Source organism: Rhinopithecus roxellana, chromosome 12 (assembly GCF_007565055.1).
Source record: "Rhinopithecus roxellana isolate Shanxi Qingling chromosome 12, ASM756505v1, whole genome shotgun sequence".
In the NCBI taxonomy this organism is placed as follows: domain Eukaryota; kingdom Metazoa; phylum Chordata; class Mammalia; order Primates; family Cercopithecidae; genus Rhinopithecus; species Rhinopithecus roxellana.
In genome coordinates, this window is record NC_044560.1 from 94,946,774 (window position 1) to 94,961,320 (window position 14,547).

Genomic DNA, 14,547 nt, shown 5'->3' on the forward strand with positions numbered 1-14,547 from the left:
CTGATTTTTTTTTTTTTTTTTTTTTTTTTTTGAGACGGAGTCTCGCTCTGTCACCCAGGTTTGGAGTGCTGTGGCCGGATCTCAGCTCACTGCAAGCTCCGCCTCCCGGGTTCACGCCATTCTCCTGCCTCAGCCTCCCGGGTAGCTGGGACTACAGGCGCCACCACCTCGCCCGGCTAGTTTTTTGTAGTTTTTAGTAGAGACGGGGTTTCACCGTGTTAGCCAGGATGGTCTCGATCTCCTGACCTCGTGATCCGCCTGTCTCGGCCTCCCAAAGTGCTGGGATTACAGGCTTGAGCCACCGCGCCCGGCCTTTTTTTTTTTTTTTTTTTTTTTTTTTTTTGAGACGGAGTTTCACTCTTGTTGCCCAGGTTGGAGTGCAATGGCTGGATCTTGGCTCACCGCAACCTCCGCCTCCCGGGTTCAAGCGATTCTAATGCCTCAGCCTCCCGAGTAGCTGGGACTACAGGCATGCACCACCACACCGGGCTAATTTTGTATTTTTTTTTTTTTTTTAGTAGAGACGGGGGTTTCTCCATGTTGGTTAGGCCGGTCTCAAACTGCCGGTTTCAGGTGATCCGCCCGCCTCGGCTTCCCAAAGTGCTGGAATTACACGCGTGAGCGACCACGCCCGGCCAGGAACTGCTTTTTAATGACCCTAAGGACAGCCTCCCTCAGGGTCTGTCCTAATGACCCTCAGGGCAGCCTCCCTTCCCTGTCCAGGCTTGACAGCGAATGAGGGGTTTCCAAGGACACAGGATTTTGTTTTGAAAACCGAGACGCCCAAGACAAACCGGGACAAGACGGTCATCTTTTCAGCACTCCCTGAGCTCGGAAGCTGCCCCTAAGGGCCCCGACACATTTCCACGTTAGGCAAAGAGGATACTCATCCCAAGAAAACTTTGGCCCATCCTTTCGTTAGCGACATCCTATAGTAACCTCACCGCCCTTACCCATCTACCCGACCGGCCCACTTCTAGGTACTAGCTTCTTTCAACCCTGATTAGTTATGGGTGGCCAGGAGCCCGCCTATGATTGGCCAGCTTCGCGATCCAGCTAGAGGCTCACTGGCCGCGGTCCCGAGTGGTACAGCGTTTCCTCCTGGCAACAGCCCGAGCCGGCGCTCATAGGCTGAGCACACTGAGGTCGGGACTGGGAGGTGGCTGCGGCGCGTGCTCATTGGCTGGTGTATGGCTTGCAGCCACCCTTGACTTGGTTGACTCTGTGCGGCTGCGCAGATGCAGACTTTAGAGGAGGCGGAGTTTCGTCCTTCGCCTGCTGGAAAAGCAGTGGGATCGGCCAGTGGCGACAGCAGGAGCTGAGCCTAAGCCCTGGCGGGGCTTTGGGCTATAGGTGAGAACTATAGGGTTTTGGAATTCTTGAGGCTCTTTGCTGCTGTAGCCATGACCGTGAGTTTTGGTGGGGGAGGGGCGATGGGGGTGGTTCTTCCAGCGGTGAATGATCGGCATGTTTCTCCACCAATAGGAGAAGGAGCTTCCAGAATGGGTTCTGAGATTGGCCTTTTCCAATCTTCAGGGCCAATGGACGTCGGGAGAGGGGGGCGGGTCCTCTGGGCCTTATTTTCTTCTTCCTGCGGCGGAGCTTTACTCGCCAAGGCGGCGGGGCCGGGAGGGGCCGAACCTGGCGCGGTGAGGTTCGAGGACCTTGGGGAGCAGGGTGCGCTGCCTTTGGAGTGATGTTCGCGGGAGCGGCTGCGAGGGAAGGGTGCGGGAGTCCGAGGGGGTCGTTAGCAACAGCTAGCTTTATTGAGTGGTTAAGTACCGGGCCTAGTGCTTAGTGTTTCGCTTGCATCATCTGAGCTAATCACAGCGACCCTGCAGGGCAGGGGGTTGGGATCCCCATTTTACAGGTGGAGAAACTGAGACTCAGTCAACTTACACAGCCAAGGTCACACAGCTAATAGACGGCAGAGGCCGGATCTGTATTCAGAGTTTTGACTTCGGAGCCAGTGTTGAATCACTAGGCTTTGTTACTGATTGGGAGGGAAGGTGTCATGAAACGGGAGCTTTCCCCAGGGAATAGATTGGGGGAAGGGAATCCTAGGGTTGAAGAAGGGATGAACAATTGAGGTGAGGGTGAGGAAATCAGTTTTTCAACAGTTACCGATTGCCTACTCTGTGCCATGCATTGTTCTAGGCATACAAAGATGGATTGGGCCAGAAGCTGATGAAGCCCATTAGGGCCTCTTTGAAGGCCCGGGGAAGGGGCCCAACATTGTATTCACATGACTGTATGTTTTTATAAAATTTGCAAAAGTAAGATATTTTGGATTCATTTTTCTTTTTAAGAGGGTCTTCAAAATTAAATAAACTTCGGGTTTCTCCATACTTGGAGCTGCCCTTGCAAAGGACTTAGTCCATATGGAGATGAGGATGTAAGCAGTATAGAGCAGTGGAAGGTGCACTTAAGAGTGGGCTGTGGGCAAATTTCCTGGTATGTAAAACAGGGATAACAGTATACCTGCCATGCAAAGTTTCTGCCAGGTGCATGAAAAGCTCCTGTTTAGAAACACGCCTTATTTTTGATGGAAAGGAAGCCTAGGAGATACGGGTAACTGGATTTGCCTTCTTTCCTACCTTACACAGTTCTGCTCCCAGGGCTGTAACCAGATTTCTGGTAGATTGGAAGCAGTTTTCTCCTTTCTGAGCTCTCCAGCTCTCAAAGAGACTCTTGGAACTGAACCGCCATAGCTTTGGGCCCCAGATAGTGGGGTACAGAACTGCTGCACCCTGAGTGAGGAGGGTGGGTAAAGGAAAGGACATACTGGTGTTCCTTCTAGAATGGCCTGTTTTCACTGGTATGCTTTGTCTTTTTTCAGTTGAGATGGTCTATTGTGTTACCGAGCTGTGGGGATGCACCCACTTAGCTGAAGTTCTCATCTAAAAACAAAGTATTTATTTGGCTTTCTCCAGTCAGTTATGAAGTTTGCCCTGTATTGCTAGTTTAAATTTTGTCCTTTGAGTTCTGGGTACAGTGCAATGGAACTTGTTTGTAACTTGATTTCATTAAGTACTGCTGAAACTGCATCTTAGTTTAGATAGAACAGTTTCACTTTAGGGTTTTAAAATTATGTTACTAATATCAAAGGTTTTAAAATCATGTTACTAATATCAAAGTACTTTTGAACCCTTAAGTTTTGTTATCTTGTAGCCACTTAACTTTTATTTAGGTATCCAGTTTAGCTGTGCCGTAGGAAGGAGCCTTGGCCTCCCAAAGTGCTGGGATTACAGGCGTGAGCCGCCACACCCAGCCGTGGGTGGCTTTCAAGTTGTAGTATATTATGTTTAATACTCTGAAAAGTGATCAGCAAGGTGTTAATAAGGGAGTAGCTTGAAAGGATAAGGGTAAAATATGGACATTTTAGCATTAGATAGGACCAACAACCAAATTAATTTCCTTTTTTTAGCTAAACAGTTTTCTGTTTTTTTTTTCTTTCAAGAGCAATCCTGTTGCAATAACAATGTCTCTGTTGAAATAAGGTTTCAATCCAGTGAATCCAATCCAGTGAAGCAGTTTTGATACATCACTTTCTTTTTAAACAGAACCTTTTCCATCTGTATTTCTAGTTTATTTAAATAACTTGTTGTTGTTGTGATGTTTTAAAATTTTTTGAGACAGGGTCTTACTATGTTGCCCAGTCTGATCTCAAACTCCCGAACTCAAGCGATCCACCCACCTCTGTCTCCCAAAGTGCTGGGATTACAGGCTTGAGCCACCACAGCCCGACCCTAAATAACTTTTCTTTCCTTTTTTTTTTTTTTTTTTTTTTTTGGTTTGAGACGGCGTTTTGCTCTTGTTGCCCAATCTGGAGTGCAATGGCACAATGTTGGCTCACTGCAGCCTCAGACTCCCGGGTTCAAGCGATTCTCCTGCCTCAGCCTCCTGAGTAGCTGGGATTATAGGTGCCTGCAAAGTGCTGGGATTACAGGCGTGAGCCACCGTTCCTGGCCCTTAAATAACTTTTCTAGAGGCAGATTCCAGGTGTGAAGTCTTAACTGCATCTTCTGAATTTCTATATTATCTTTTACTGTTTTCAGCATTGATGTTTCCAGCGCTTAATTTTAATTTTTATATTATTTTATGCTCTTAATGTGTTTCTTCAGATTCCTGTCTGACTAAAGGGACCTCAAAAAGGAGGGAAAATGGCTTCTGAGTCTGAAACTCTGAATCCCAGTGCTAGGATAATGACCTTTTATCCAACTATGGAAGAGTTCCGAAACTTCAGTAGATACATTGCCTACATTGAATCCCAAGGAGCTCATCGGGCAGGGCTTGCCAAGGTAAGGAGCTGGGATTGTTCAGATGGTTTTGTTACCTAGGGCAGCAGTAAGATTTTTTTTTCTAAATAAGGGCCAGAACTGTGTTTTACTGAAAGTTGGGTGGGGTGATGACTTTAGTGAATGCAGTTCTATTTGCAAGTTAATTCCCGTTGTTAACATCAGAAGCATCTCTGCTTTTAGGTAGGAAGAGAGCTAGTTGGAATCTTCAGAAAGGGGGAGGTAAAGAGCTAGTGTCTCCAGGCCTGGCTGCTGTTGTGCCTCAGCCCTCTTGGTGGAGCTGGGTGCTGTAGTGTTATTGAACTACCAGTGAGTGCTTATGCCATCTGACTTCTCTTGCTCTCATTTCAGTCTCATCCAGCACTCTAGTAGCAATTTGGCTTCCCATGTGGACTTTCTTCAAGGGGAGAGAATGCACTGGCCAGCCAACATGAGTATTCTGGTCCTTGTAATTTGAAATTGGTTTCTGGTTTGTACTTCTTTCTCCTGTGAGTTGGATTCGTTATTTTTCCTGAGTCAAATCAGCTCTTCATATATTCTGTCACAACCAGGTTGAGTGCTGGAAGCTGAAAGAACTGCATTTCTGGAGAGATCCTCAAGAAACCGAGAGGCAGGGACCTCAGTCTAAGTCAGGAGGAAATTTTTTACACCATTTTATGTTGTTTGAATTTCTTACCATATGTGCTTGTTACATTTTCAATATGAAAAGAGAAAGCAAGAACATTGGCTACAAAGCTGAGGACCAGTCTTGGACCCTGGTGCCTCCAGAGACTTGAGACGACCACATCCTCTTTCCTCCTCTTTCCTCTTGTCTGCAGATATGCTACTGCTGGGTTAATAACAGCAGGCGGGGATAGCAGGGCCTGTAGTGCAGTTTTTCATAGCACATTGCTTTTTTTGGTTGTACTTTATTAGATTTAAAAAGTTACTAAAAAAAATGTCGGTTATTACAAGTTAAATATTTCAAACGCAGATAAAGAAAAGGCTGATCTTCATCCACCTTCTCCAGTGCCGTCTCCTTAAGTGGTAATAGCTCCCTCCACACCTTTTTCTCTGCTCATACGAACATACACACATATAAAATAGTGTTATTTGTTTTGTTTTTAAAAGAGAATGGCATCATGCCATATACATTCCTGTGTTGGTTTGTTCATTCTTTTTTTTTCTTTTTTTTTTTTTTTCCTTTTTAACAACATATATTCCTCCCTCTAGGTCAGTTATGGATTCAACTCATTCTTCTTTTTTCTCATGTCAACTGTCTTGTTAATTTATTACTATTGGAATGGGTAATTTGATTATGTGAGTAAAACAGAATGCTATTGGAAGGTAGCTACTGTAGAGTCTTGCTCCCTTTCAGTGTTTTCTTGTATGTCCTTTCAGTGTTCTTATGCAGATGCTAGTGTGTGTGTGTGTGTGTGTGTGTGTGTGTGTTTTCCCCCTTGTTACATAAAGTGAAACAGTACTCTCTAATTAAACAAACAAAAAAAGCTGTATAGTATTCCATAAAGTGCATCTATCTTACTTAACTATTAAAGATTAGATTTTTTTTTTTTTTTTTTGAGACGGAGTTTTGCTCTTGTTGCCCCAGCTGGAGTGCAATCGTGCGATCTTGGCTTACTGCACCTCTGCCTCCGGGTTCAAGCAATTCTCCTGCATCAGCCCCCCAGATAGCCGGGATTATAGTTGAGCGCCACCATGCCAGGCTAATTTTTGTATTTTTAGTAGAGATGGGGTTTCACCATGTTGGCCAAGCTGATCTCACACTCTGACCTCAGGTGATTCACCTGCCTCGGCCTCCCAAAGTGCTGGGATTACAGGCATGAGCCACTGTGCCTGGCCTCACGATTAGATTTTTAAGAATGTTATGCTTCTTTGTAAGTAAATTGTAATCTAGTGTGTGAAAAAAGGAAATTCTGTACAAGTATCCAGTCGACCAAATCAAGTAAAATTGTGTTTGTGATTTTTTTAAAGAAAGCACTGGGCTATGAGATTGAGAGAGAAGCAACTCTTCAGTCTCTGATAAGATACTGAATAAGATACTGAAGCTGGGAACAAGTGTTACTTACCTTAGGTTATTGCAGTTAGGCAGCTGGTTGGTGGCAAAAGTGGATCAGGATTAGCATGCCTGTGACTTACCGTGTTTTGGTGAATGTGGGTCAATCAAAGTAACTGTCTAGTAAAATTGACTGTTAGGTTGGCTGATAACTACATGCTTCCTGGTGTCTGACTGGCTTGCCAGGTTTCTCATCTGTCTTTTTGTTTCTTGTGTTCCCTTCAGGTTGTTCCTCCAAAAGAGTGGAAGCCACGAGCATCCTATGATGACATTGATGATTTGGTCATTCCTGCCCCCATCCAACAGCTGGTGACGGGGCAGTCTGGCCTCTTTACTCAGTACAACATACAGAAGAAAGCCATGACTGTTCGAGAGTTCCGCAAGATAGCCAATAGCGATAAGTGAGTGGAAACCCTTTCTTACCTGACATACCACCTAGGACCCTGTGTCTCATCCTCCTAGCATCTCTAGGGCTGCTGCTGTCCTGATGAACAGTGTTTTCAGTAGGACAGCTCTGTTCTAGCTGTCTCCCTTTCTGCTTTTTTTATGGAAGCATTTCCTCCTCTCAGGACTGTGTCTCAGTCTAAACCTGTTCCTGTTTATATCAACAAATCCCATTGTTTTTCCATCAGAAGTAGAATCATTTTCTGACTCTAAAGTTGCAAGGAGAAAGTTGGAGGTGGTGCACAAGGAGCTTTTGCTGGGTATTGATAACCACCTGCTCATCAAACGTGCTTTGGTTCCACTTCCTTTCTCTTGGGATGCTCTGTGTTTAATTGTGCTGGAATTTCTCACTGCCCATCCAGCCTGCTAGCTCATTTCTGTTTTGACATTAACAAAGTGTGAGTAAACCACCAAGCTGGTTGCTATTATCTGTCACTCCATTCTTCTTCCTCTGTACCTTCTTGTCTCTTTTAGAGATACTTTTCTTTGTGTAGGCCTGTTCTCAGTTCTTCTCTGCTGTGGGAATTTTTTTTTTTTTTTTTTTTTTTTGAGATGGAGTCTCACTCTGTTGCCCAGGCTGGAGTGCAGTGGAGAGATCTTGGCTCACTGCAACCTCTGTCTCCCAGGTTCAAGTGATTCTCCCGCTTCAGCCTCCCAAGTAGCTGGGACTATAGACACGCACCACCATGCTTGGCTAAATTCTTGTATTTTTATTAGAGACAGGGTTTCACCACATTGGCCAGGCTGGTCTTGAACTCCTGACCTCAAGTGATCTGCCTGCCTTGGCCTCCCAAAGTGCTGGGATTACAGGCAAGAGCCACCACGCCTGGTCCTTCTCCACTGTTTTTAATGTTTAGTTCTCATTTTTCCTGAGATTCACAGAGAATAAATTTTGTGTTCCCTCGTTCAGCTCTGACTACTCCATCTTTGCTTTTTTTTTTTTTTTTTTTGAGACGGAGTCTCGCTCATTCCCCAGAGTGCAATGGTGCAATGGTGCAATCTCAGCTCACCACAACCTCCGCCTCCCGAGTTCAAGCAGTTCTCCTGTCTCAGCCTCCCGAGTAGCTGGGATTACAGGTGCCTGCCACCATGCCAGGCTAATTTTTGTATTTTTAGTAGAGACAGGGTTTCACCATGTTGGCCAAGCTGGTTTTGAGCTCCTGATCTCAGGTGATCTACCCACCTTTGATCCCAAAGTGCTGGGATTATAAGCGTGAGCCACTGCACCCGGCCTTGACCACTCCTAATCCTCTTCCTTGGATTTTCTCACTTTCCATTGACTCCTTAATTTTGAGTTTCCACAAGTTTTTCCTTTTTCCCTTGCTTCTTTTCCTGAGCCTTTTGATTTGCACATGCCTTGATTTCAGCTGTCGCACATACTGTGCCTTCACTTTTAATAGCCCAGAGCCAGGTCTTGTGCCTGCCTGTCTTCGCCCTGCTGGGGTGGCATTCCTGTGCTTCATCAGCTCTCTCTCATCAGGTCTCACTTTGTTTCTACTCTTTGCCTTCTTTTCATTGACTTATCACACTTGACTTATCACAATTGTAATTGAGATCTTCTAGTTTTATTGACAACTGAACTCTTTCTGTTGTTTTTTGGGACACGGTGTCGCTGTGTCACCCAAGTTGGAGTGCAGTGGTGCAGTCATGACTTACTGCAGCCTCGACTGCCCAGGCTCAAGTGATCCTTCTAGCTCAGCCTCCCAAGTAACTGGAGGTATAGCCATGTGTTACCACGCTCAGCTAATTTTTTTTATTATTTGCTGCCCAGTGTGATCTTGAACTCCTGGGCTCAAGCGATCCCCTTGCCTCAGACTCCCGAAGTGCTGGGATTACAGGCATGAGCCATTGCATCCGGCGGACACCTTACCTCTTTTTTTTTTTTTTTGAGACGGAGTCTCACTCTGTTGCCAGGCTATAGTGCAGTGGCACGATCTCGGCTCACTGCAACCTCTGCCTCCTGGGTTCACGCCGATTCTCCTGCCTCAGCCTCCTGAGTAGCTGGGATTACAGGCGCCTGCCACCATGCCCGGCTAATTTTTGTATTTTTAGTAGAGACGGGTTTCATCATGTTGGCCAGGATGGTCTCGATCTCTTGACCTCATGATCCACCCACCTTGGCCTCCCAAAATGCTGGGATTACAGGCATGAGCCACTGTGCCTGGCCAACCTTACTCTTAAAACATCTACCTTGCTGGCCAACCTACTGGCCAATGAGAGAATTTACATAAAGGCATGTCAAAGAAATGTGGCTTGCTCTGCAGGTGAAAGGCTGTATCCTTCCTGCCATCCTTTTTGTCTGATTTTTGCTACGCGTGAGGACCAAGCTCACCTGCCTTCTGCTTCTCACATGGAATTCCACCAGGGGCTTCAGTCTCCTCAGCCTTTCTTCCCTTTTTGTTAACACATTAGGCCTTTTCTTTTCTTTCTTTCTTTTTTTTTTGAGATGGAGTCTTGCTCTCTCTCGCCCAAGCCGGAGCGCAGTGGTGCAATGTTGGCTCACTGCAACCTCAGCCTCCTGGCTTCAAGCGATTTTCCTGCCTCAGCCTCCCGAGTAGCCACCACGCCTGGCTGATTTTTTTGTATTTTTAGTAGAGATGGGGTTTCACCATATTGGCCAGGCTGTTCTCGCTTTTTCTTCTTTCAGCACACTTGTTTTCCTTTTAAATTAACCAGCCCTATGTCTATTCCTTTTATCCTAATACATAGCAGATTCTTACCTTTAAGGTAAAAACCTAAATTTTTGCTTTTGAGACAGAGTCTCTCTGTGTTGCCCAGGCTGGAGTGCAGTGGCATGATCTCAGCTCACTGCAATCTCTGCCTCCCAGGTTTAAGCGATTCTCTTACCTCAGCTTCCCGAGTAGCTGGGATTACAGGTGCCCGCCACCACGCCTGGCTAATTTTTTTGTATTTTTAGTAGAGATGGGGTTTCACCATGTTGGTTAGGCTGGTCTCGAACTCCTGGCCTCAGATCAGCCTGCCTTGGCCTCCCAAAGTGCTGGCACCCTGCCCGACCTAAAAACCTACATTCATGAGACAGATTAGTTGGCAATAGAGGAGTTAATTATATTTCAGAGAGAATGTTAGGTCTCTACAATTTATTATTCACTAGGTTGACATTAATCTGTAAGGGAGTTATTTAGTCAGATTTTTTTTTTCTTTTTTGAGATGGAGTCTTACTCTGTCGCTCAGGCTGGAGTGCAGTGGTGCTGTTTCGGCTCTCTGCAACCTCCACCTCCTGGGTTCAAGCAATTCTTCAGCCTCAGCTTCCCAAGTAGCTGGGACTACAGGCACCCGCCACCACACCCGGCTAATTTTTTGTATTTTTTGTAGAGACGAGATTTCACCATGTTAGCCAGGATGGTCTTGATCTCCTGACCTCGTGATCTGCCTGCCTCGGCCTCCCAAGTGCTGGGATTACAGGCGTGAGCCACTGCGCCTGGCCTGTTTAGTCAGATTTTTAGTTAATTAATTTTAAATTCATTCCCATTATCTCCGTGAGTTCATTTTGGTCTTTATGTGTCTACTCTTTATACATTTATAACATTTCTTTTGCCATTTTAGTTAGAATGTACATTAGTTTTTCACCTTTTCAAATATCTGTAAGGTTTGTGTATTACTCTTCTTAAATTGCTTCATAATAATAATAATAATTTTTTTTTTTTTTTTTTTTTTTTTGAGACGGAGTCTCGCTCTGTCACCCAGGCTGGAGTGCAGTGGCTTGATCTCGGCTCACTGCAACCTCCACCTCCTCCCGGGTTCAAGCGATTCTCCTGCCTCAGCCTCCGAAGTAGCTGGAACTACAGGTGCGCACCACCACACCCAGCTAATTTCACGGTTCACTGTAGCCTTGATCTCCCAGGCTCAAGAGATCCTCCCATCTCAGCCCTCTTACTCCCTCCCACCCCCAGTAGCTGAGACTGCAGGTGTGCACCACCATGCCCTGCTATTTTTTTTTTTTTTTGAGATGGAGTTTCGCTCTTGTTGCCCAGGCTGGAGTGCAATGGCGTGATAACGGCTTACTGCAACCTCTGTCTCCCAGGTTCAAGCAGCTCTCCTGCCTCAGCCTCCCAAGTAGCTGGGATTACAGATGTGAGTCACCATGCCTGGCTAATTTTTGTATTTTTAGTAGAGTTGGGGTTTTGTCATGTTGGCCAGGCTGGTCTCAAACTCTTGACCTCAGGTGATCCGCCTGCCGTGGCCTCCCAAAGTGCTGGGATTACAGGCGTGAGTCACCGCTCCTGGCCAGCTCTGCTAATTTTTAAAGTTTTTGTAGAAATAGGATTTTACCATGTTACTGGTCTCAAACTCTTGGGCTCAAGTGATCCTCCTGCCTCAGCCTCCCAAAGTGCTGGGATTATAGGCCTGAGCCACTGTACTTGGCTGGTTTGAATCTAAAAGTTTTTTTTTTGTTTTTGTTTTTAGTAAATTTTCAGTATATGATGATTAAGCTAAAGAGTATAGATATTTTTAGACTGGGTGCATTGACTCACTTCTATATTCCCATCACTTTGGGAGGCCGAGGTTGGAGGATCACTTGAGGCCAGGAGTTTGAGACCAACTTGGGCAACACTGCAGGATTCCATCTCTACAAAAAATAAAAACACTAACCAGGTGTGATGGTGCACACTTACAGTCCTGGCTACTCGGGAGGCTGGGGCAGGAGGATTGCTTGAGCCTGGGAGTTCAAGGCTATAGTAAGCTATGACCATACCACTGTGCTCCAGTCTGGGCAGCAGAGCAAGGATCCTGTCTTTTTAAGTATATATATATATATATATATTTTTTTTTTGAGACAGAGTTTTACTCTATGGCTGAAGGTGGAGTGCAGTGACGTTAGCTCAGCTCACTGCAGACTCCTCCTTCTGGGTTTAAGTAATTCTCGTGCCTCAGCCCCCGCCCTAAGTAGCTGGAATTAACAGGCGTGTGCCACCACACCTGGCTAATTTTTGTATTTCTGATAGAGACCAGGTTTCACCATGTTGGCCAGGTTGGTCTTGAACTCTTGACCTCAGGTGACCCGCCCCCACCAGGTCTCCCAAAGTGCTGGGATAACAGGTGTGAGCCATCATGCCTCTGGCCAAAGTGTAGATATTTTTATGGCTTTATATGTAGATAGGTGGGTATAAATATGCATATATGTGAGTACCTATTTTCCTAATTGGAATATTTGATGTGCAAAAATCTAGATTTTTAGAGCTATTTTATATTTTTACTAAAATACTTGATGTTTTTAGGTGTGATTACTTGGTGAATGTCAGCCTCTGCGTAGGGCGCTGGGCATATAGCAGGGGCACTTACAAATGAGTCCTCTTGGAGCAGCTTCCTTTTGGCTGGTTCAGGGAGGTGAACGCTGTCGGAAAGCCTCAGCTCTTCACATGCTACTGGATTTTGGTTGTCTGTGGATATGCAGGGACCTTGGGTCTTGGTTTGTAAGCCTGTTTTCTCCCTGGGTGGCCACCTGAATCCAGCAAGGTGTGGTTTAAGTAGTCTCTTCAGAGAGTTGAGGATGTGCTTGTTGAGGAAGGTCGGTTTACATCTCTGTGTACATTACCTTCCTCAGGCTTCTTCAGGCCCAGTGCTCATGGAAGGGACGTTCAGGGAGTGACTATGTATTAGAGCCTTGAAGGCCAAGATTATGCCTTGTTCATTTGAAATTCTTGCTGTCACTGGAATAGGGGATTATGTCTTGTGATGTTCATAATGCCTAATAAACCCCGTAAGTGGTTTACATGTTTCTTTTTACTTTCAAAAGGTACTGTACCCCACGCTATAGTGAGTTTGAAGAGCTCGAGCGGAAATACTGGAAAAATCTTACATTCAATCCTCCAATCTATGGTGCAGATGTGAATGGTACCCTCTATGAAAAGGTGAGGCTCACTGGAAACCCTCTGTGCAGGGTTTTTGTAATTTCGTAATACCTTTTTTTTGGCCCAGCACGTAGTAGGCACCTAAAAGCTGTTTGGTGAATGGGTGGGTGAACAGATGATCTACCCCCAGCTGATGTTGCTGTGCTGGCCTCATTGTGGGCCATTTTGCATGTGACTGAATTTTATTTCTCCTACTTTACATGTGAAGTGGGTGATGTGGTGCTCTTTTCAAGGGTTGTTAGCATAGTCGGTGGGTGGTAGCTGATGAGTTCTTGAAAGGGTGGGTTGGCTCTCAGATAATGAAATGAGGCAGTGTGGTTTCTGCAGAAGAAAGATGACTGAATACTGAAAGGGGTATACATTTAAGAAGAGAAATACATTTAGATTCTTCAGAATCCTCAAACAAGATTCTGTGACAAAAGCCATATTAACCACTTTCATTGGCTTGGGACATAGTCCTGCCTTAAATATGGTGAAAGGGGAGAATATTTGGGAATATCTTCTGATGACTGAAAAACCGTAGGGCATTTCAGGGATTATCACTCATAATTGTTTTCATATTTTAAGGTTTTTTTTTTTTTGAGATGGAGTTTCGCTCTTGTTGCCCAGGCTGGAGTGCAGTGGTGTGATCTCAGCTCACCACAACCTCCACCTCCCGGGTTCAAGTGATTTTCCTGCCTCGGCCTTCCGAGTAGCTGGGATTATAGGTGTGCACCACCATGCCTGGCTAATTTTGTATTTTTTAGTAGAGTTGGGGTTTCTCCATGTTGGTCAGGCTGGTCTCAAACTCCCCACCTCAGGTGATCCACCTGCCTCAGCCTCCCAAAGTGCTGGGATTACAGGCGAGAGCCATTGCGCCTGGCCCATATTTTACTGTTTTTATCAGTTATTGGAAGAGTTAAAAAAATGAATTCCAGGCCGGGCGTAGTGGCTCACATCAGTAATCCCAGCACTTTGGGAGGCTGAGGCAGGCGGATCACGAGGTCAGGAGATCGAGACCATCCTGGCTGACACGGTGAAACCCCATCTCTACTAAAAATACAAAAAAATTAGCCGGGTGTGGTGGCGGGCGCCTATAGTCCCAGCTACTCGGGAGGCTTAGGGGAATGGCGTGAACCTGGGAGGCGGAGCTTGCAGTGAGCCGAGATCATGCCACTGCACTCCAGCCTGGGCAACAGAGCGAGACCCCGTCTCAAAAAAAAAAGAATTCCAGTTTTGTTGATAACAGTTTTTTGGGGGTCAGGGAAAGTCAAGCTTGTAGGGATGAATGGCAGGAAGATGCTGTAAGGATCTGGGATGGGGAGGTACAAAAGTCAGGCATAATAATAATCCAGGGCCTAGTTATGGGAGGTGGACTCCCAGCTGGCCATTACAACTCAGGAAAAGGATATTGCACATTTTTTTATGAAGACACTGCCTGGTAGAAATCAGGGCTAAAAAGCCACAACATTGCCATAGTTTTTTGTTTTTTTGTTTTTGAGACAGAATCTTGCCCTGCCACCCAGCTCGAGTATAGTGGTATGATCATAGATTACTGTAACCTCAAACCCCTGGGCTCAAGGGATCCTCATGCTTCACCCTCCCAAGTAGCTGAGATTGCAGTCATGTGCCACCTCACCTGGCTACTTTTTTTTTATTTGTATTTTTTTTGTAGAGACTGGGTCTTACTTTGTTGCCCAGGATGGTCTTGAACTCCTGGGCTCAAGCAATCCTGCCTTGGCCTCCCAAAGTGTTGAGATTAAAGGTGTGAGCCACCACACCTGGTCCACTGTCATAGTTCCCATGTTTCGCAATTTTTTGTGTGTGTGTGTGGTTGTAGAGTTTTTTTTCTCTTTTGACCTAAATTTCTTTGGGCATCAATTCAAACTTTTTCTCTTGGGGT

The 14,547-nt window shown here is 45.7% G+C and overlaps 1 protein-coding gene across 6 annotated transcripts in view; it reads left to right on the forward strand.

The window, feature by feature from the left end:
- The first annotated feature begins 1,227 nt into the window (after positions 1-1,227).
- Positions 1,228-14,547, forward strand: part of KDM4A (lysine demethylase 4A) — a 57,444-nt gene continuing 44,124 nt past the window's right edge. The window contains exons 1-4 of one of the 6 annotated variants that reach the window (XM_010371888.2): positions 1,228-1,353; positions 4,125-4,301; positions 6,577-6,752; positions 12,551-12,665. In XM_010371888.2, the coding sequence (XP_010370190.1) occupies positions 4,164-4,301; positions 6,577-6,752; positions 12,551-12,665 (429 nt within the window). In that variant the 5' untranslated portion in view covers positions 1,228-1,353; positions 4,125-4,163. Of the gene's footprint in view, positions 1,354-1,556; positions 1,678-3,981; positions 4,003-4,124; positions 4,302-4,649; positions 4,787-6,576; positions 6,753-12,550; positions 12,666-14,547 lie in introns of those variants that run through there. The other 5 variants (XM_030942117.1, XM_030942116.1, XM_030942119.1 and 2 more) reach the window with 5 other exon arrangements.